The 23372-nt window shown below is 38.0% G+C and overlaps 1 protein-coding gene across 1 annotated transcript; it reads right to left on the bottom strand.

Annotated features, from left to right (window-relative positions):
* Positions 1-242: 242 nt before the first annotated feature.
* Positions 243-2174, bottom strand: LOC147519319 (uncharacterized). Its single transcript, XM_086594110.1, has 2 exons — positions 1620-2174; positions 243-1028 (listed from the first exon to the last, which is right to left on the bottom strand). The coding sequence occupies exons 1-2, from the start codon at positions 2172-2174 to the stop codon at positions 243-245; spliced, it is 1341 nt and encodes a 446-aa protein (XP_086450236.1).
* Between the last annotated feature and the right edge of the window lie 21198 nt (positions 2175-23372).

Below are 23372 nucleotides of genomic sequence, written 5' to 3'. Positions count from 1 at the left end.
CTCTCTCATATTCTCTCCTTATTTCCAATTCTTAGCTTTAGTATAAGTTTAGTTAGTTTAGTTTAGCATTAGAATCTACAATATCTATAATCATAGTTTTTAATCCCTCAAACCCCTTTCCAAATTCTGTCCTTCATATAAACATACACTTAAAAGTGGAACGATACCCTACTCATCCTTTACTTATTGAGGGATAATTAGGTTTTGATACGCTTCTCTTTTGTTCAACGACCATACCACATTCACACACAAAAAGAGGCAGTGTCATGCGCACTGAGATTCAACCTAATTGCTTCCACTAAACAAAAAACTAGAAGGGCTCTGTCATCTTTAATCACGTTGTTCCAGCACTCAACATGGTTAGTGTAGGCAATGCCATATCTCTTTACTATGGGGACGTGACATGCCCACTTATCCAACAGAATCTCCATAAGCTTATCGTAGACACTTGAGTTCATTTTCTTTATATCTCTCATCACAACACGGAAAAACCACTCTTGAGTTATCTTAGCTACTATTTTAATCTTCCTCATAAGCGAAAGTGACAGAGTCAAACCCGACATGTTCTTACAAATGTGGTTCATGCAAAAGACATGTTTCGCCCGTGGAAACACCTCAGGGACTTGGACTACCAGACTGGGATGCCGTTCAGATATGATAACTAACAGAGTCTCATACCCAACCACTTGGTCTCCTAGGCAATGCAAAAACCAATCGTAGTTCTCGTTGTCTTCACCGCTAACCAGACCAAAAGTAACAGGGAAAACATGATTATCACCGTCAACAACAATGGCTGAAATCAGACATCCTCTTGATCTCCCCCTAAAATGTGTGTCGTCTATTTCTGTGTGTGGTCTACATGTGTGACGGAAGCTCCTCACAGTAATCCCATAGCTCCATAAGTAACACTTGAAGCGATCTGTGTTTCCCACTCTTTGCTGCTCTGTAAAGCTAAAGCGATCAACCTTCCTCAATTCTTTACTGTAGGTGTTGAGTAGTTGATAGGACTGGCCGAAACTACCTTGAATCTGTAGAAATTACAATTATAGTTAATACAACTTCTTCCTATGGGAATACAATAACATATCTGAATACAGTGCTGAGCTGAATCACAGTCTATTAGGTCTAAAAGGTGTACAACTTATATCATGTCTTTTCGAGCTTACATAGTGTCTTGCACAACCTGTATAGTTTTGTGAACAACTTTATAAGTTTAATTTCTAAGCTGTCTTTCACATCGAATATAGTGTCTATCACAGCTTATATAGCATCGCGAAGAACTTGTATTGTGTTTGGAACAACTTTATAAGTTACATATCTAAGCTGTCTTTCAATTCTTATATAGTGGAATCCGTAGCTTATACAGTGTCGTTCAGATCTTACAACATCTTTCTATGAAAATACAATAACATATCTTAATACAGTGTTCAACTGAATCACAGTCTATTAGGCCTACAGCATATTTAGTGTCGTTCACAACGTATACAGTGTCTCGAACAACTTGATCAGTTACATATCTAAGCTGCCTATATGACACTGTATAAGCTGTCCATTTACCAGAGAGCCTGAAAAGGCATTTCAAATAGGAACATAAGTTGACTGTCTTGCAGCGCACTTACCTCTTCGAGAGCCTTTTCCATTTCCCGCCACGCAGTTCTGTAACTGATATCTACTGAAGTCCACTTTTTAACCATTGCTCTCATGTGCATTGCCTTATATGTTCTGTCATTCTGCAAAAGGTCTTTATATGACATGGCGACATAACCGCTTGACACCTCACGGTTAAACTCACCAGCCTTTTGGGAACCACATGTGTGAAAGTTATATAAGGTTCTCATACCCCATATATATGAACCTTTCGTGCTGCAATACACGTGAAATGGGCATGTGGAACTCAAACTATTCATCTCAGCCCCCTTACATCCAAATTGCACCCTTCTCCAATCCGTTTTCAATCTTAATAGTTCAAAGTTATGTTTAATTACAAAAGTCTTCATGTGAAAAATAAGCAAACTCCTTTCAGGGAACTCTATACCCACAGTCAGTAAATTTGGATCTGGAGCTACCCACTCAGTTGGAAGTGCATCTTCTATGCAACCTTCGTCAACCACAACCTTCTTGTAGCGTTGGGATTTCTCTATTCTTTCCTTCAAGCGGTCAACTCGTTCACTCATCGCACCGATTTCTTCTTGTCGTCACCGTGCTCCTTCTCCATCACCCATACCCCTTCCAAATGCTGGTAAAACGACTGGTGGTTTGTCAAATATGTCATTATTAGTACCACCACTGATATTTGGATTGTCGCCGCCACCATTGTCCTACGTACACACACCGTTATCCATTACTTGGGGGGCGGATATACTCAAAAGGAAGCATTATTGGACCAAATGGGCACACTCCAGGAGCGGTGTGCGGAGTTCTGAGGACGTGCTGGTATAATACTCCACTGTAACGTCCTGCATATATCGCTTGACCACCACTGCTTTCTTCCCCCGCCGCAACACCAGCAACACCACTAACCTTTTCTGCATGACCACCACTCTTTTCTACCCCTGCCGCGGACACACCATCAACTCCATTAACTTCTTCAACATGACAGCCACTTTCCACACCAGATACGACTCCAGCCATTCTGAAGCATGCAGTAACACAACCTGGGCTATCACTACCACTAAATTCTCCATAAACTAGACCATCATCTTCAAGCATACAATCACTGTCCATAACATCATCCCTATCTATATCATTCGCATTCTTAGAGCCCATACCTATAGGACCCATTGGTTCATATCTCTATCCATCTTGGACGTACCTACCACATCCATAGACACATGACCTTCCCCTTCTGAGTCACTGTGCAATTCGAGCGGAGCCCGTTTCCTACCTAACCCAGTTATAATAACTTTGTCTGTTGATATGTCCGGAATAATAAGCCTCAAAGTGCTTGGAAGTTTCTCAACATTGAACGTGGTTGCCTTCACATTGAGCAGTTCAGATTCGTCGGTTCCAATACAACTACTTTGGACAATAACCATTTTTGCCACTCCCGAAATATCCAGACTACCTGCGAACATGACAATCGACTAGTTAATGCACAATAATTTACTCATTGGTATATTGCATCTCTTGAGGGACATGTCATATAGTATCTTGAGCAGCTTATATACTGGGGCAACTTCCTAAACATACTGCCCTTCACAGCTTATATAGTCTCGGCCTTTCAACTATTTAATCAGTGTAACTTAATTAACAAGCTGGGACAGGCACTGTATAAGCCATTAAAGACACTATATAAGCTTCCCACAAACATATCAGGTTCTCTCTTGAGGGACATGTCATATAGTACCTGACTCATCAATAGGCTCATCACTATCACTTAATTCATCATCACTTGGGTCATCACTATCACTAGATTCATAATCACTTGGACCATCATCCCCGGCCAAAAGACCAATGTATTCGCACCAACTAGAATTGTCCATAAGTTCATCCCAATTTGTCCCTTCCCAATTTGATCTACTTCGACCCACATTAGTATTCCTCCAACTCACCACTCACTGAATAAGGGAAGTAAATCCCCCTGGTGTGAGGCTACTTTCTCCTAGGCCTACCGACACATGACATTTCCCTTCATTCTCACTCGGCTCTTTTCCAAGAGCACATTCGCTACCCAAACCATTTACAACAACTCTGTCAGTTGGTATATCAGGAATAATAAGTGTAGAAGCGCTTCCAACTTGATCGGGTATGGGAAGACAAGATTTCTGGCATTCCCGCACGTGCTGAGAAGACAGAACATCTACTAAAGCTGCGAACAACAAAGTACTCTTCTTTAGTACCGTTTTAGTCACCTCTTTTAACGCAAAACAATGCAGGAGTTCACAATAACACACTTACTGCCACAAGTGCTAGGTACTAGGGATGCTTCAACAAACTGATTTTGAAGCGTCTCGCCTACAACAATGCTAACTGCAAAAGAATTTAGGCAATTGCACAAGTCAGTTTGATATACATATCAATATTATACAATATCACATCCTCCAAGTGATTTCGTAAATCCAATACACGGTAAGCGACACCTTAGAAAGTGTCTTCTTATTTACCTCTCATTCAGTCACAATAATTTAGAAGACCATAATAACACACTTACCACCATAAGTGTCAGGTACATGGGATGCTTCGAAAAATTGAGTTTCGAGTGTCTCACCTCCAACAATGCTAACTGCACAAGAATTTAGTCAATTGTACATATAGTTCCGTTTACTAAACATGTCAGTATTTTACTATCGCAACTGACAAACCACATACACATTGTTTTTAAAAGATCTTATAGTGATTCTGTAAATCAAATATACTGTATGCAAATTCTTAGATAGTTTCCTCGATCTTCTTTACCCGTCCTACAGTTATGATAATTTAGAAAACCACAATAAAACACTTACCTCCATAAGTGTCAGGTACATGGGATGCTTCCAAAATTTGAGTTTCAAGCATCTCACCCCCAGCAATGCTAAATGCACAAGAATTTAGTCAATTGCATAGGTCCGCTGATAAAGCACATAAATGTTATATATTTATGCTCAATTTTATATTAGTTAGTCCGTTTATTTTATTTGTTTGATTTAGTTAGTGTGTTTTTAGTGATTTTGCAGGATCGGAGTTAACTTGATTAAAAGTGTTGAAACTGTCGAGATTTGAAGATATTAGTGTGTACGTTGATCTAGTTTAGTGGAGGTATCCTAGGTTGGTCAAGATATTGGATTTGGCGTTGTTGTCTGCTAATGAGAATTTGGACTCGGTACCTTACTACCTCAACGCAAGATGATCAGTAATAGAGGAATAAAACTAGGCCTTGAATATATTGGCTCAAGGATGCACGTGAACAGTACAAGCTTGCGGGTTATGGGCCGACATCTAAAGTCTGAAATCACATGACTAAAGGAGGTGCTGAAGACCGGACCATGTGCAACTAAAGAGACCAGCCCATAACCAAATAACAAAGCCCATATACTCAAAATACCATACCCACTAACTAAGGGCCACACCATTCCCCATCCGGCTTGATGTACCGTAGCAGCCCTTAGCTCCTTCTCCAGTTTCCAATTCGCGAAACAGACACCAAAAGCTCCTCGAATCCCGGTGATACAAATCGAACATATCAACACCAAAGTCCAAATAAAAAAAAGTCCACACCAATATAACCCACCATACATCCAGACCACCGAATCAAGCCCTTAGTTCCTTCTCCCTCCAATTCGCGAACAGACCAAAACCCTTCTTATTTCGGCGAAACAATCGAATCATAACAACCAAAATGGTAACCCAATGCACTTCTATTTCCTTCCAATTAGAATTCTAAATAGTACCGAATTATTATACGCCATGGTACCATTCGATTGTTTCGGAGCCCAATACGAAAACCGCGAGAAAAGTCACAATTCCAATAAAACTCTGCTGAGTTCGGTGGAGAGGACTATATATAAACAGTGGAGAAAGAGAGTTGAGGGGGGCACTCCAGAATATCCAGAAGAGAGAACAGAACACCGAAACAGAGAACGGGAGAGACAGTAAAGGAGAAATTCGAGTTAGCGCCGGCGGAATTGAAGCTTGGGCAAACCGAATTGGGAGAAGACGACACCACTGCTGGACTATGGTTTTGCGATGATTATCTCTTCTTTTAATTTCGTTTTTCCCTTTAGTGATATTATCATGTGTAACTAAACTCTGTCTAGGACTTTGATGAAACTTTAGATTACTGTTTGTATATTGGGATTGATTTTGATGATTTCCAATTGGTTTAATATCGTTATATTCTTCTAAGTTCGCAATTTGATAGCAAGAATTTATCTTTCATATAGTATGTCACGCATGCGATATAGTTCGATATTCGTCGTTATTGATTAAGCCCGTTTTAACTGTTTGTATCAAATTTAGATATTACTCGTGACGTAAAAAGACGAGTAATCTTTTGAGTTTGATCATTAGTGCTGAACTTTTAGAAGATACATGTTTAGTTAAGAGTTGTCACGATCATATCTTCGAGAAAGCAAGGGTTACCTTTCCCTCGTGCTACTCGTATTAAATCTGGAATATTAAAATTACTCCTAGAAATATAAACAGAAGTCTAAGGTGGATTCAACAGTCCTAGAATTCTCTCTATTTGATAAAACCCAATTATTTAGTTTATAGTTTTCGTAAACGTAGTTAAAATAATTAGTTTTAGTTAATAGTAATTCCAAATTTCCCTAAAACACCATTGTTCGCATTAGGATAAATAATTAGTTAGTACTCAGTTGTTCGAAGTAGCAATCCCTCGTGGGATCGACCCGTTTGCCGCAACTATTTTCAACGATAGCTGTGCGCTTGCAGTTTAATTAGGGTTAGATTAGTCTATTTAATTAGACTGACTAATTTCCTATCATCCGCTCACTAAAGATGTTAGTATTTTACCATCGCAACCGACAAACCACAGAAACATTATTTTTGAAAGATCTTATATAGTGATTCCGTAAATCAAATATACTGTCTACGAATTCTTAGATAGTTTCCTCGATCTTCTTTACCCGTCCTACAGTAACAATAATTTAGAAAACCACACTTACCTCCATAAGTGTCAGGTACACGGGATGCTTCCAAAAACTGAGTTTCCAGCGTCTCACCTCCAACAATGCTAACTGCATAAGAATTTAGTTAATTGCACAGGTCCATTTACTAAACATGTCAGTATTTTACTACCGCAATCGACAAACCACAGACACATTATTTTTGAAAGATCAGGCATGTTTTATGGTTTTGATTCAAACAATCCCATGGAGCAATTTAAGGGTGTTTTTATGCTCATTTTAAGTTTAATGATGCAATGCTCCTTCCTGTTCAGGCTCAAGTTTCAATATTGGAGGCCCTCAAGGATCCATGTGCAACTTGGTTTAGGAACTAAATCAAATATATTGTATGCAAATTCTTAGATAGTTTCCTCGATCTTCTTGACCCGTCTTACAGTTACGATAATTTAGAAAACTACAATAACACACTTACCTCCATAAGTGTCAGGTACATGGGATGCTTCCAAAAACTGAGTTTTAAGCGTCTCACCCCCAACAATGCTAACTGCATAAGAATTTCGTCAATTGCACATGTATGTTCACTAAACATGTCAGTATTTTACCATCGCAACCGACAAACCACAGAAAAATTATTTTTGAAAGATCTTATATAGTGATTCCGTAAATTAAATATACTGTCTGCGAATTCTTAGATAGTTTCCTCGATCTTCTTTACCCATCCTACAGTAACGATAATTTAGAAAACCACAATAACACACTTACCTCCATAAGTGTCAGGTACAAGGGATGCTTCCAAAAACTGAGTTTCTAGCGTCTCACCTCCAACAATGCTAACTGCACAAGAATTTAGTCAATTGCACAGGTCCATTTACTAAACATGTCAGTATTTTACCATCGCAACCGACAAACCATAAAAACATTGTTTTTGAAAGACCCTATATAATGATTTCTTAAATCATATATATTGTCTGCGAGTCCTTATATAATGTCCTAGATCTTTTTTACCCGTCCTACAGTTATGATAAGTTAGAAAACCACAAGAACACACTTACCACCATAAGTGTCAGGTACACGGGATGCTTCACCTATCTGAGTTCGAGCCCAATCACCTCCAATAATACTAGGGCCGATAATACTAACTGCAAAACAATTTAGTTATTGCAAGAGTGTCTTCGAAAGCTAATATAAGGTTTTCCTATGCTTACCAATGGTCGTCGTCATGCTATTTCACAGTTCTGTAAAACACTTACCACCAACTTCTCCAAATTTTATTTCAGGCAAAAATGATGCTTCAGTAACGACCGTTTCAGCGACATGGTAGGGTACTATAACATCTACACAAAATTTTCGTCGACCATAAGTTAGATTCCAAAACACCCATATATGTTACTTAAAGCTTGCTCATAGTGCTAGTAACAACCAAAAGCGCACTTACCATCAACTTTTTTGGTAACAGGCAATTGGGATGATTAAGCATAATCGTTGTCCATAACTTCAGATCATCCAAGCCAATATGCACAAACATATATGTTTCGAGTACTACTTTGTAAGGAAAACACCATATCATGAGGCTTTCTCTAAAACAGACTTGCCATTTATGGACATGTTATATAGTGTCGTACTTACCTTATATACTATCGTGCACAACCTATATAGAGTTATATATAAGCTCCCCACGAACAACTTAATATGCGAAAATTCAAAAGTTGGTTAACACACTCTATAAGCTCTTAAATCCACTATATTAGCTTCCCAACGAACTTGTCCATTGAAGAGAAAACATGCCTATTTAATAGTTAACAGTTGACGGACGTATATATCTTGTTTTACTTGCTTTCGAACTAAAGTTCAGCATTTACCAACACCTCCAACTAACCCAGTATCGGGCATAACGGATGGTTCGCCCAATTCGGTTTCATGCAATTGAGATGGTTCATAAATATCTGCAAAATGATTTGGTCAGTCGGAATATTAGTTTCGAGTGAATCCATTAAATAAAGAACAATGAGGATCACAAACATACCTTCTCTTATCATATTCTCATAAACAGGTGATGAGCATGATTGTGGGACATCCTCCTCCATCATATCTTTGTTCTCTTGTCTAAATATCAACAAACTATCTTCTCCAACACTTTTCTTCCTGTGCACATCCATCATCTCAATGAAATCGTTCTCATCTTCAATTGTGCAAGTGTGTCCGAAAATTAGGTAGCTAAATCGAAGAGGTTTGATCTTCGTTACTTGTTCCAAAAAAACTTTGAAGTCACCAAAATATATGTTCATACTACAAGACCTAAGCTTGGTTGATCCACCTGCATATGTTACAACTCCACTGCCAAGAGTTCTAACATTATCCCCCCCCCCCCCCCCACTTATAAATAAAATGTCCCTTATGGTATACTTATAGTACTGTCGTTTCCACCCACTTTACTACCGTCAGAGCCCATTGTAGTGACTGTTATTGCCAACTAGTATGGTTGTCTTATTTTTCTACTTCCATTCATCAAATACTAAAACTTCCATTTAAAAATCTCTCTAACATTCAAAAAATGACAACCAGAGACAAAAAGATTAACCAATTATTGTATGTTGAAGAGAAAGCCTTAAATTGTGAATAGTCTCGAGTATGTATACAACTTTTGCGTGAAGTCGATGGCACAGTACTAACGTTCTAGGCTACTAAACTGGATTTTTCAGAATGTATTCGATGATACTATACTCTAATTACTCTAAATACTTTTTCAGAGACAAAAAGATGAACCAATTACTTTACAAGTTTGCTACTTTACAAGTTAAAACAGTCATAAATCAAAATACTCTAGTGTTGAAACTTTAGTTAAAGTTTCAAACTTTACTCCAAAAACTAACTTTTAACTTGGGATGTTAATGTTGCACATAAATGAAACGGCCCTAAATAAAACACATTTACTACCAAATACATCATTAATGAGCCTATTTATAAGAGCCCAAAACTATAGTTTTAACCCCTTAATAATATTACATTTAGACCAATTATGTTTATAATAAATAAGAGTTAATACTGTTTACGTGTTTTTGTGCATTTCAGGTCTTGGAGTCCAATATGTAAAGAAAATGTCACTTTTGCAAGAGAAAAGAGCAAAGGCTGGTTGCTAAGAAGTTCTATGGTTAAAACCCAAGTTTTAAGGAGAAAAAGCCTTCTTAAAACCCAATCAAAGCTGAAAAGTCAAAGTCAACGTGGGCAGAAATAGAGCAGAAAAGTCAACAGAACTTTCGCAGGCCGTATCTTTGGACTCATACCTCGGAATTGGGCCTAGTATATGTCAAAACGACCGGCTCGGAAAGAGTTTTCTAATGGCCTAGTCCATAATCCAATCAGATGAGTAAATGTGGACAAAAAGGCTGTTGCAATAATTTCCAGCAGAGAATCCCTTTTAAGACTTATGTAATTAGGTTTTGGGCTTGATTTAGTGGCCTAAAACATAGCTCCAAAGCCCATGCACAAAATTGTAAACCTAGCCTTCTCCTATATAAAGAGGACTAAGGCAAAACTCTAAATCACTCCCTTCCCATTAACTTAATTCTAAATTAGCTTTCTTTCTTCTCTTAGTTTTAAACCTAATTATTGTTTTCTAGCCTAGACACCATTAATAAAGCCAAGTTATTTATATTGTTTCAATTATGTCTTATTCTTATTCTTTTAATTATGAAAGTCTAATGAATCTTAGCTAAACCTCAATTAGAGGGGTTTGATTAAAGCTTTGATGAAGATTTGATGTATTAGTATAAAATAGTTGTAGTAAGATATTCCACTCTAAAGGGTAGTTAATTCACCATGAGAATGGGTTTCAATTTCCCCACATGCTAATTATTAGTTGGTAGAGATGTCATAAATAATTATGGATAAAAAGACCTAACCTTTATGTGAAAACATAAGGATTAGGGTTGCAACAAATCTAAACTAGCATATTAATAATCAATCAAGGTGGAATCAAATCCCCCTAATCTCTTCTTCTCATTCACATCTTCTCATTAAATTGCTATAGTATAATTTGGAACATCTTAATTAGTTCAAATCACCATATTAATATAATTAAATTATTACTCTCATTGATATTGTAGAATTGTTTAAGTTAGAGAAATTGGTATGTTCTAAGCGATTAGGAGTGTAACGAATTCTGACTCCAGTTTATTATAAGATAATCGAGAGTAGAACTTTGATAAACAATAGAGCTTAACCATGTTTTTACTTCTGCCGAGTTTAATTAGTTAAGTAGGAGTAAACAACAGTTTTTACAATTATCAAATGGCACCGCTGCCATCTTAATTGTGTTTAGAATAGTTTTCCTTCGTCTTTTCAATTCAACCAATATCCCGCTTCACCCACCCACCCGATTGTTTGGTTCTAACTGTGTTTGTTTTTTTATAGAATTTTTTTTTCGAAACAGTACCTTGAGCGTGCCCGCCCCTTGTGTACCCTATTTCTGAGCACGCCTGCCCTCTTGTTACTGGATTTTTTTTTTCAAAATTGTACTTTGAGTGCGCCCGCCCTTGTGTACTCTATAATTGAGCGCGTCCGCACCCCTCTGAAGAAAAGCCCGATTTTCACAGGTTAGTCACAGACTCTCTTTTTGTTCAAATTTTTTTATTTAGTGTTTCGAACTTTTTCAATACACTGAGATCGCGTATCAAAGACGCTATTCATACGCGTAACAAGGAGGCATTCAGGTACTCCTTCTTCCACTCCTCGCCTTTTCTGTCAGAAATGTTTTAATTCTAGTATATCTGGTTGTTGTTTGACTGTTGTTAGTGTTTCTTTAATATTGGACTTAGCCTTGCATGAGATTAAGGTTTGGTAAGAAAAAACCGTTTAACGTGATCTATCGTAAATGTCAATACACACGCCTATCTAGAATACCACACACTATACCTGCATCAATGGCTAGCGAAATAGAGACTCCTCTCTCTGATTTTTACAAAGCCCTAAATGATAGCCCTAAGTCATGCATCATTCTTGCAGACCTACTGGGGGATTTTCGAATTCCCCCGAATATATTTAATTTGTTACCGGTTTTTCATGGGTTAGACCAGGAGAAGCCTTATCAGCATATGCATAGGATAGAACAAGTTCTTAACACATTTCATCATCCTACCGTAGGTTCAGAACAAATTAAACTGAGGGTGTTTCCTTTCACCCTAGCCAATAAGGCGACATCTTGGTTAACTACCCAAGCACCTAATTCTGTGGACTCATGGGCCAAACTTGTTCAATTGTTCATGGAACAGTTTTACCCACCACTAAAGATAGATGAAATGCTTCAAAAGATTCATTTATTCCGCCAGAATCCTCATGAATCCTTTTCAAAGGCCTGGAATCGTTTCACTAATCTTCTCATCGAGTGTCCATATCATAACCTTGCGAAAGACACGCTAGTTCGTGCCTTTTTCAAAGGCTTTTACATCATCATAAAGAGGTTCTTGATATAATGATTGGGGGTCGTTTTCTTAGTAAAGGAGCCTCAGAGGCTTATAGGTTTTTAGAAGATTAATCTAAACGTAATAATGGCGGGGGTAATGACATCCCCGCTCATAAATTCTTCTTCGCCAGATTTAAGGTCGCTAGTATGTTTGAGGTTAAACTTGATCCTGAGCTTAGAACTCTAATCAAATCCCCCAAAAAAAAGGTAGAAGCCATTTCTGTTCAACATAAGCCTACGCCGGTCATGAACGTCAACTCTAATCCATGTAATTTCTGTTTGAGTCCTGAGCATCCCGATTCCTATTGTCCTCTCGTCTATGAACAACCACCCGCACAGCCGGATAATGTTTGCTCCGTAAATAGCCTTCCTATTCCTAATGCCCCTTGGAGACAAAATCCCAACTTCAATTGGAGAAATAAGCAATAGGTTACACCTCCGGGGTTTAATAATCAAAACGTTAGGCCAGCAAACAATTACAACCAAGCTCCACCGAGGCAATGACAAGGTAATTATAATAATAATAATAATAATAATAGAGGTATCATTTCGGTTAATAACAACTATCACAACCTACCCGTTAATAATCAACGTGAGATAGTTCCTGTCACACCACCTGTGACCACTATACATCCACAACCGGATCGTTTCGATGCCTACATGCAAGCTCAACAACAGATTTTACAATCCATACAACAATCATTACAACAACTAACGCAAGTGAAAGCCCAACCGAAAGGTGTGTTTCCAGGTCAAGCTATACCTAATCCTAAAACGCCAAACACAGCCTTTGAAGTAACCGGTAATACTAGTAATGAAAATTTAAATGTAGGTGAGTTAAATGCCATCACCACTCTTCGTTCTGGCAAAGTGGTTGATAACGCCGTAACTATGCCCGTTGTTACACCACCAGTGGTCAATGAAAATTTACTAGATATCTAAATAGAAACTAAAGATCCTACCCCTGTAGAGGTACCAGTTAAACCACAACCCAAGAGGAAAATGGCCAAGGTTAAAACTCCTATTGATCCATATGCTAAATATAGAGAGAAACCACCATTTTCCCATAGACTAGCCATGTTTAACAAGGATACAAATTTTGATGAGATTAGGGAAGTTTTTAAAAATCTAACGATAAACCTATCTTTTCTTGAAGCTATTAAAAAATTACCACAACATGCTAAGTTTCTAAAAGAGTTGTGCACTACTAGGCGGAAAACAGAAATTACATGGATTAGAGTTGACGTTCATGACCGGAGTAGGCTTATGTTGAACAGAAATGGCTTCTACCTTTTTTTGGGGGGATTTGATTAGAGTTCTAAGCTCAGGATCAAGTTTAACCTCAAACATACTAGCAGCCTTAACTGCTGAAGAAGAATTTGCGGAGCGGGGGATGTCATTGCGTAACTGCTGAAGGTAATTATAATAATTATAATAATAATAATAGAGGTATCATTTCGGTTAATAACAACTATCACAACCTACCCGTTAATAATCAACGTGAGATAGTTCCTGTCACACCACCTGTGACCACTATACATCCACAACCGGATTGTTTCGATGCCTACATGCAAGCTCAACAACAGATTTTACAATCCATACAACAATCATTACAACAACTAACGCAAGTGAAAGCCCAACCGAAAGGTGTGTTTCCAGGTCAAGCTATACCTAATCCTAAAACGCCAAACACAGCTTTTGAAGTAACCGGTAATACTAGTAATGAAAATTTAAATGTAGGTGAGTTAAAATGCCATCACCACTCTTCGTTCTGGCAAAGTGGTTGATAACGCCGTAACTATGCCCGTTGTTACACCACCAGTGGTCAATGAAAATTTACTAGATATCGAAATAGAAACTAAAGATCCTACCCCTGTAGAGGTACCAGTTAAACCACAACCCAAGAGGAAAATGGCCAAGGTTAAAACTCTTATTGATCCATATGCTAAATATAGAGAGAAACCACCGTTTTCCCAGAGACTAGCCATGTTTAACAAGGATACAAATTTTGACGAGATTAGGGAAGTTTTTAAAAATCTAACGATAAACCTATCTTTTCTTGAAGCTATTAAAAAATTACCACAACATGCTAAGTTTCTAAAAGAGTTGTGCACTACTAGGCGGAAAACAAATATTCCAAAAGACGCCTTTTTAACTGAACAATTTCCAACTTTATCTTAACATAATGGATTCGTTAAGTACAAGGACCCTGGTCGTCCTACTGTATAATGCACCTTATGGGATACCCACATGACAACTGCTCTATTAAACCTGAGGGCGAGTGTTAACTTACTCCCGTATTATCTATATAAACAAATAGGACTACAAGAGATGCAACTAACTAAAATGATGTTGCAATTAGTTGATCGTTCTATTAAGTATCATAAGAGTGTGGTTGAAAACGTGCTGGTTAAAGTTCAAGATTTTAACTACCCAGCAGACTTCGTTATCCTCGACACAGAAGTCGCTAACGACTCTGTTCCTATCATTTTAGGGCGTCCCTTCTTGGTAATTGCCAACGCGCTCATAAATTGCCGCGATGGTTTGATGTCTTTGTCTTTTGGCCATCTTTCTGTTGAGGTAAATGTTTTCAAAATGATGCAACAGTTACCCGATGCGACTATCGATGGAGAAGTTAGCATGATTGAGAGCTTAGCTCAAGATTATTTAAACAACACATTTCCAGAGAATCAGATGCAACAATTCCTTTCCCTCGGAAGTTCAGATTTCGACGATGACCCCTACGTAGAGGAAGACAACGCCCTTTTAGAGTCTACTCCTGTCTTAGCTCCTTCTATAGCTCCATCTTCTAAGTTTAAAGACCTCTTACCTAATAAAGTCTTCACTACTCAAGACGAGGACCCTCCGGAAGCCTTTTTACCCATTCCTCCCACCCCTGTGCTTAAACCTCTTCCTGCTGAGTTGAAATATATTCAGCTTGATTCGGATGGTAGTCATCCGGTGATCATATATTCTCAATTGTCTACTAATGAAGACTCACATTTGATTAGGGTGATTAGGGAACATCGTTCCGTGATCGGTTGGTCCCTAGACGACATTAAGGGGATTGACCATAGTGTATGCACACATCGCATACATTTAGAGGATAATGCGAAGACTTCACGCGAACCTCAGCGCTGCTTAAACCCTACCATGAAAGAGGTGGTCAGGGATGAAGTCTTACGGTTACTCGATGCGGGTATCACATATCCCATTTCCGATAGCGAATGGGTAAGCCCCATTCACGTAGTTCCTAAGAAATTGGGGGTTACCATTGTGTGTAATGATGCGGGAGAATATGTTTCCACACGAGTTCCTATGAAATGGAGGATCTGTATTGATTACAGACGCTTAAACGCCATGACACGGAAGGATCACTTTCCTTTACCTTTTATAGATAAGATGCTCGAACGTCTAGCTGGTCATGCTTATTATTATTTTTTAGATGGCTACTCTGGCTATTTTTAGATCATTATTGATCCTGGCGACCAAGACAAGACTATCTTCACATGTCTTTTTGGAACATATGCCTATAAACGAATGCCTTCAGCTTTTGTAATGCTCTTGGTACCTTCCAGCGGTGTATGCTTCATATCTTTAGTGACATGGTGGAGCGCTTCATAGAAGTTTTCACAGATGATTTCTCTATCTATGGAGACTCTTTCAGTGAATGCCTATTTAACCTTTCCAAAGTGTTGACACGGTGTGAGGAGAAGAATCTGGTTTTAAATTGGGAAAAATGTCATTTTATTGTCAAAAGAGGAATAGTGCTAGGTCATATTGTATCTAGTGACGGCATAGAAGTAGATAAGGCCAAATTAGATAAAATAGAATTTCTACCTATACCATGGACTATCCGTGACATTATAGACTTTTTAGGCCATGCAGGTTTCTATAGGCGTTTTATCAAGGATTTTTCAAAAATAGCTACGTCTTTAACTAATCTGCTTTTAAAAGATGTCATCTTTGATTTCAATTATGATTGCAAACAGGCTTTTGAAACTTTAAAAGCCGCTTTAACATCTGTACCGATTATACAGCCTCCAGATTGGTCTAAACCTTTTGAACTTCTGTGTGACGCTAGCGATTATGCTGTTGGTGCTGTGTTAGGCCAAAAACTAGATGATAAGTCCACCGTTATTTATTATGCCAATAAAACTTTAAATGATGCTCAAAGAAACTACACTACTACGGAAAAGGAATTTTTAGTTGTGGTTTATGCTTTAGATAAGTTCCGTCCTTATTTGGTTGATACAAAGACCTTAGTCTACATGGACCATGCAGCTCTTAGGTACCTTCTAGCCAAGAAGGATGTTAAATAGAGAATGATCCAATGGATTCTTCTCCTGCAAGAGTTTACCCTAGAAATTAAGGATAAACGAGGGGTCGAAAATGTAGTTGTTGATCACTTATCTAGACTAATAAATGACAGTGATAGTGATTCTGAGTCCATACCTGATTCTTTCCCTGATGATCATCTTTATTATATTTTTTCTGTACCTTGGTATGCCGACATTGTGAATTATTTAGCTTATGATATTATTCCTGATGTTTGGTCAAAGAATGAACGTAAAAATTTTTTGGCCAAAGTTAAGCTATACTACTGAAATGATCCCTACCTTTTTAAGTATTGTGATGATTAGATTATTCATCGATGTATTCCCCAGTGGGAATATAATGAGGTTCTATCCTTCTGCTATGACAAAGAGTGTGGTGGCCATTTTAGTGGTATGAAAACGGCAGCTAAAGTTCTTCAATGTGGTTTTTATTGGCCTACCCTTTTTAAAGATGCCCAAGTTCATTGCAAGACGTGTGTTCGTTGCCAACAACTTGGGCGTATCACTAAACGTAATATGATGCCTTTAAATCACATTATGGTAGTGGAAATTTTTGATGTATGGGGCATTGATTTCATGGGTTCTTTTCCTGTTTTCTACGATTTTATTTATATTCTTGTTGTCGTAGACTATGTTTCCAAATGGATAAATGTCATGGCTTGCCGTAGCAATGACCATAAGACAGTTGTGTTTTTTATTAAGGAATACATTTTCTATTGGTTTGGCATCCCTAAAGCCATCATCATTGATGGTTGAATGTATTTTTGCAATAGAGTTGTTGCTTATTTAGTTAAGAAGTACGGAGTTACCAATAACGTGGCAACTCCCTATCATCCACAAACTAATGGCCAAGTAGAAGTCTCTAATAGGGAAATTAAAAAAATATTAGAAACGACAGTAAATCCTTATCGGAAAGATTGGTCTAAGTGTCTAACAGATGCCTTATGGGCGTATCGGACAACTTTTAAAACTCCTATAGGAATGTCTCCTTTTAGACTTGTGTTTGGAAAACCTTGTCACTTGCCCATTGAATTGGAGCACTGTGCTATGTCGGCTATAAAAAGTCTAAACTTCAATATTGATGAGGCGGGTGTCAAGCACAAATTGCAATTACATGAGGTGGAAGAAATCCGTAGCGATTCTTATGATCTCGTGAATGATTATAAAGCTAACATAAAACGTGTTCAACTGTTCATGATAAACAGATTTTGCGTAAAGAGTTTGTAGTTGGTCAAAAGGTTTTGCTTTACAACTCCTGTTTGCATATTTTCCCAGGAAAATAAAAAACCCGTTGGTCTGGTCCTTTCTGGTTACTGAAGTCACCCCTTACGAGGCAATCACCTTGGTAAATCCCAAGGACAATAGTACCTTTCAAGTTAATGACCAATGTTTAAAACATTTTCACTAGTTAATGTCCCCAGATGTGGAGGATGTCCTTTTATAGAACTCTGTCTATGAGGACTGACCTTTAATGTTTGGTGTACTTCTTTTCATTTCCATATATTGGTAAGTGCACCATGAAGGTACCCGGGCCCTCCTTTGGAGTGTGTGGCTGTAAATACCGGATCCTAAGCCCATATTTAATGTAATTCACGCTTTCCACTCTTGCATGTTTTCTTAGTTTTTGAGTCATGTTTATCTATAGATTGATTTATGTCTTTATTGTTTTATTGTTTTCCTTTATATTAAACCTTATTCATAAAAAATTAAAAAAAAATTAAAACCCTATAAACAGTAATCTAGCAAATCTCGGGAATCAATCAGAGTTTAAAAGACCCACGTGTTTAAACAAATTTTCTAAACCCTGTTTTAAAAAATTTGTTTGGGGGTGGAGTGTTTGGTCTTTCCATTCTTGATCTCTCAACTTCCTATTCTTGTTGTTTATATCGTTTAGTCGTACTTTGATTCGGGTTGACACTATCTATGAATTTAGATTTTTTTTTATCATATAACTTATGTCATTCATGCGGTTTGAGGCATTTTCCATCTTCTTATATGTCAACCATGATTAGATTTGATTTGTTTTATAGATCATTGGATTGTACTTTCTCTACTGATCGTTTTCATAGCTCATTCACCAAAATCGGACCGTTAACAAATCGGGAATTTTAGTTTTAAGTTTTACGAGGCATAGGACAGGATGGGTATTACGGAATTGTTTTAGGCTTGGGCCCAAACGTTTAAACCCTATGTGGTCACGTGCCCCACATGTGACCCCCTTTTAAGAACCCCAACGCGTTTTTCTTCTTTCTTCCTCGCCTCCATTCCTGACAAAAGAAAAACCTTGAGCGCGCATGCCCCTTGGGCTAGACAAACTTGAGCGCGCCCGTGCCCTAACCTCCACACAACCCACATTCAAATTTTGATCGAGTGATTCAATCACTATCCCCCACCTTACATTCACCACAAATTTAAAATCCAAAACTCAATGGCTCCTTAAACCCCAAAGATTCTTCTGGAACAAGTTTTTAATCAAATACAATTTTCACCCTTTTTCAACACCGAGATGTGTATTAGGAAGTGGAATAGTTTGTGGTATGCTACGGATGATGGATATCACATGGATTTGGTGCTTGATTTTTATAAGAAGAGAGAGATTGAGGGTCATAGGATTTTTGTATGGGTGAATGGTAGTCGGAGGGAATTGACTGCATCAGTGTTGTCTGAGATTACTAGCATTGAGCAAAGACCAATCGTACTCACAATGAAGGAATCTCAGTTTAGTGGAATCGTTCCTTTGATGTCAGAGACCGTATTGGAATGACTTTACAATGCTGGCTCGCATTGTGTTCATCAGACGTCTCTGAGAAAGAACCAGCTGGTTGTAACTCAGTGAGTTGGTAGGAATATTATTGCCACCACGAAAAATAAGTGATATCAATTCGAATTGTTTGCACATTCTCTGGATCCTTCAAAACAAGATGTATGAGTTTTGCATCCTTGACTTTTTGATAAGTAAGATTAGAGCAGTTGGTAAATATACCGCAGCCTTAACTACTTTGATTACGAAGATTATGATGTAGTGGGGATGTGTTCCGAAGACTAGTAAAGTTATGTTGAAGTTGCATGAAAATGCACGTATTTATCGGGAATGTATTTAGAGGGATTGGAATTTGGCTGAGGTTAAGGGTGCTGAGATGGTATCAGATGAGGAAGATGAGGAAGACACGACATGTTTTGATGCCGATGCTTTGGAAAGGGCTACTACACGGATATAGACCGCGTGTCATTACCTCATCGTGGCCTGCGAACTCTCCATAATGAGTATGAGACGATTCGTATAGGCCAACGTTCTCTGAGAGACCTTTGTGAGGCTATTCAGACTAGACAAGGTACTATCATCCGTAGCCAAGCAAACTTCCAGGCTAACGTGGAGACTCTTGTCTAGAGTAATAATAAGCGTTGGAAAGCCATGGATGTTTTTATGGAGCAACAGTGCAAGTTTCAAGTAGAAGTTATACGACACCTGCCACCTCATGATGGTTCTTCTTCTACTTAACAGGGAAAATTTAAGGGATTGGCCCCGCCTCCAAAAATTATGGCCTTAACTGGCCTCCATGAGGAAGATATTACACCTGGAAGGCATGAGCGTCGTCGACTAAGGACGGATGACTCTGGCCCTTCCTAATCTCGTGGCTAGATTTTTTTTTAGTTGTATTATGTTTTGGAAATTTCCCTGTATTTAGTAGAATAATTTTTTATTTCCAGTTGTTGAGTTAAGTAGTTAATTTTGGATTATGTATTTGGTTGTTATTTGAATTTCAAGTTAGTTTAATTTTTGTTCGAGCATGCTATCTATTTTTCATGAATCCCACCTTCCCGACTTGTTTGGGGGTCGTATGATTTGTTTAGCATTGTATTTTACCCTATCCACCTGTATTTGGAGTTTAATATTGTAAGGTTTTTAGAATATGGTTTGTGTGAGCAACTTGCTAATATGGTGTAGTTAGAATTAACTACTCTTGGTTTGATCAACCTCAAGGATTAGAAATTTGGATGATTGCTATTTTTAATTCCAGCCTAAAAGCTATAGGTTTGATTTTGGAGCCTGTTTCTATTTTGGTTTTAGAAGCCTTTTCTTATTCCATCTCTTTCTGTATCAATTAGGGAACCTTGAGGACCTTAGATTAAGAAACTTTGGTTATATAAATACATGGGATGCTCTAAACTTCACCCCACACCTCTCAAATTCACCTCTCACTTCATACCAAATACAACACTTGGAGCGCGCACACCCTCTCTGTTGCCTTATAACAGAGCGCGCTCGCGCCCAAGGGCCTGGAACGCAGAGTGAGAATTAAGCGCGCCCGCGCCCTTCTATAGGCCATTCTGAGCGCACCCGCGCCTTGACCTCAACACAACTCCAATTCTGTTTAATGAGTTTTTCCGCACTCACTTCAAGGAGTTCATTAGTGTATTTGTTTGCTATGAAATCTCCTCAAATCATACCGGAGCAGTCCTTTGAAGAATTGCTCGAGAGTGACACTTATGGATACTGGTTCCGCAATAGGATTGTCAATCAGGATGGCAAACTCTACTGGTAAGTGCTGATGACTTTTATTCTCCTAAACTTATTGCTTATTTCTATGATCATTGTAAGTTCTTTTATCGACCGGATGGGTAACAAGTGTTCTCTGTCACTGATAATTGTAAAAACATGCGTTTAACCTAATCTTAACTAATTGATGCTATAAATTAGTAAACACATGAATTTGCACTTAGATCAAAGTTCTACTCTCATTTATCATGCAATATGTGGAGTAAAGATTTCGTTCCACTCCTAGTTGTTTAGACGTAAAATTTCACTAGTTTTAACAATTCTAACAATATCAATGAGAGTAATGGATTGTAATTATACTAATATGATAAAAATAACTAATTACAGAGATTTTATGGTCTAGTTTATACTAAAGCAATTTAATATGAAGATTTTAAATGGGAAGAAGAGATTAGGGGATTTGATATTCACCTAGATGAATTCCTAATATGCTAGTGTAGATTATTGCAATCCTAACCAATAAAGATTGAGTATTTGATCCCTAACTATTCATGGCATCTCTAACCAAATAATACTTAGTATTAAAGGAAGTTTAACCCATTCTCAGGGTGAATAAACTAACCTCTAGAGTGAAACTCTTGAATAAACAATAATTCTAACTAACACATCAAGTCTTCATCAAAGCTTCATCAAACCCCTCTAATGGAGGTTTAGCTCCGATTCATTATACTATCATTAATAGAAGAAGAATGAGACATCATTGAAACAATATAAATAACTTGACTTTATTAATGGTGTCTAGGCTAGAAAACAATAATTAATTATAAAACTAATAGAAGAAAACTAATTAATTAACTAATAGGTAAAATCTAGGAAAGTCTAAGAGTTTGGCCTTAGTCCTCTTTATATAGGAGAGGGCTAGGTTTACAATTTCGTGCATGGGCTTTGGAGCCATGTTTTGGGCCAATAAATCAAGCCCAAAACCTAATTATTTAAGTCTAAAAAGGGTTTCTCTGTTGGAAATTACTGCAACAGAATTTTTGTCCACTTTTACTCCTCTGATTGGATCAAAGCCTGGAACATTAGAAAGCTAATTCCAATCAGGTCGTTTTGACATATGGTAGGACCAATTTCGAGGTATGAGTCTAAAGATACGGCCTACGGAAGTTCTGTTGACTTTTATGCACTATTTCTGCCCGCGTTGACTTTGACTTTTTAGCTTTGACTGGGCTTTAACAAGGCTTTTTCTCCTTGAAACTTAGGCTTTAACCATAGAACTTCTTAGCAACCAACCTTTGCACCTTTCTCTTGCAAAAGTGACATATTTCTTCACAAATTTGACTCCAATGCCTGAAATACACAAAAGCACGTAAACAATACTAACTCTTATTTATTAATTACATAATTGGTCTAAATGTAATATTATTAAGGGGTTAAAACTACATTTTTGGGCTCTTATCAGTCACCATTGATGTTATAACAATGGATTTCAGCAAGTTTTTGGTAGCCTTTGCTGTTGGGATGCATATGCCTGCCCCCCGAAACTCATGGGGCTATATGTCTGATAATATATACCTCTATAACTATGAGTATTTCCAAGAGACTTACGGGGCGGGGATTTTTCGTGTAGAGGACCAAGGGCATCTTAATGTAGCCTTTGGTAGCATGTCCCTTAACGTAGGCACTATCATGTTTTTTATCATGCTGAATATCTTAGGAGAATGGCGGTTTTCTTCTGTGAATATCGCCGCTGGTGACGTCTTCCTTGCTTTAGCTAAGGGACGTATGCTATATGACATTCCCCAGACCTTAGTATCCAGTTTAGCACGAACCCATAGTATGAAGTATAAGTACCTTCTTATGCCTGTTTTGGTTTGCCGCATCATGGTATGTTTCTTTCCTGATTTCTGTACCCGCTACACGGATTGGGTTGGGGTTGACATTATGCGACCCACCAATTGCATTATATGCTCCTTTCGTGCTATGGCTTGGCCGGGGTTAGGGGTGTAAAAACGGCCCTCAAGCCCTTGGCCTGCCTGACCCGGCCCGGCCCATGGGCAAAAATAACCCTCAAATTTAAGCCCGCATGCAATTTGAGGGCAGGGCCGGCCCGACCTTCATGTTTTGAGGGGAGGGTAAGGGCCTAGATATGGAAACATGAGGACGACCCTCGGCCCGACCCTCTAAAGCCCTCACAAAGCCCGCATTAAGGCCCTCATTGGTATTTAGATTTTCTAAACAAAAATACATATAATACCCTTAGGGTTTTAAGTTTCACTTATTATAACATAGGGTAGAAATGTAAATTTAAAGTATAGTGGTTGATATAAATTCAACCAAATGATACAACTGCATTATATGGATATATCTCTATTCTATAAAATATAATCATATATTCTATTGTATATGTTAATGAAGTTTGATAGGTTGTTTTCAAGAATTTTTGTAATGAATATGTTAATCAGTTAATGAAATCTGATAAAAACCAAATATGTTAATGAAGTCCAAACAAGTTG

Source organism: Coptis chinensis, chromosome 2 (assembly GCF_015680905.1).
Source record: "Coptis chinensis isolate HL-2020 chromosome 2, ASM1568090v1, whole genome shotgun sequence".
Taxonomy (NCBI): Eukaryota; Viridiplantae; Streptophyta; class Magnoliopsida; order Ranunculales; family Ranunculaceae; genus Coptis; species Coptis chinensis.
Note: the sequence above shows the minus strand (reverse complement) of the source record. Positions and strands in the feature narration are given on the sequence as shown.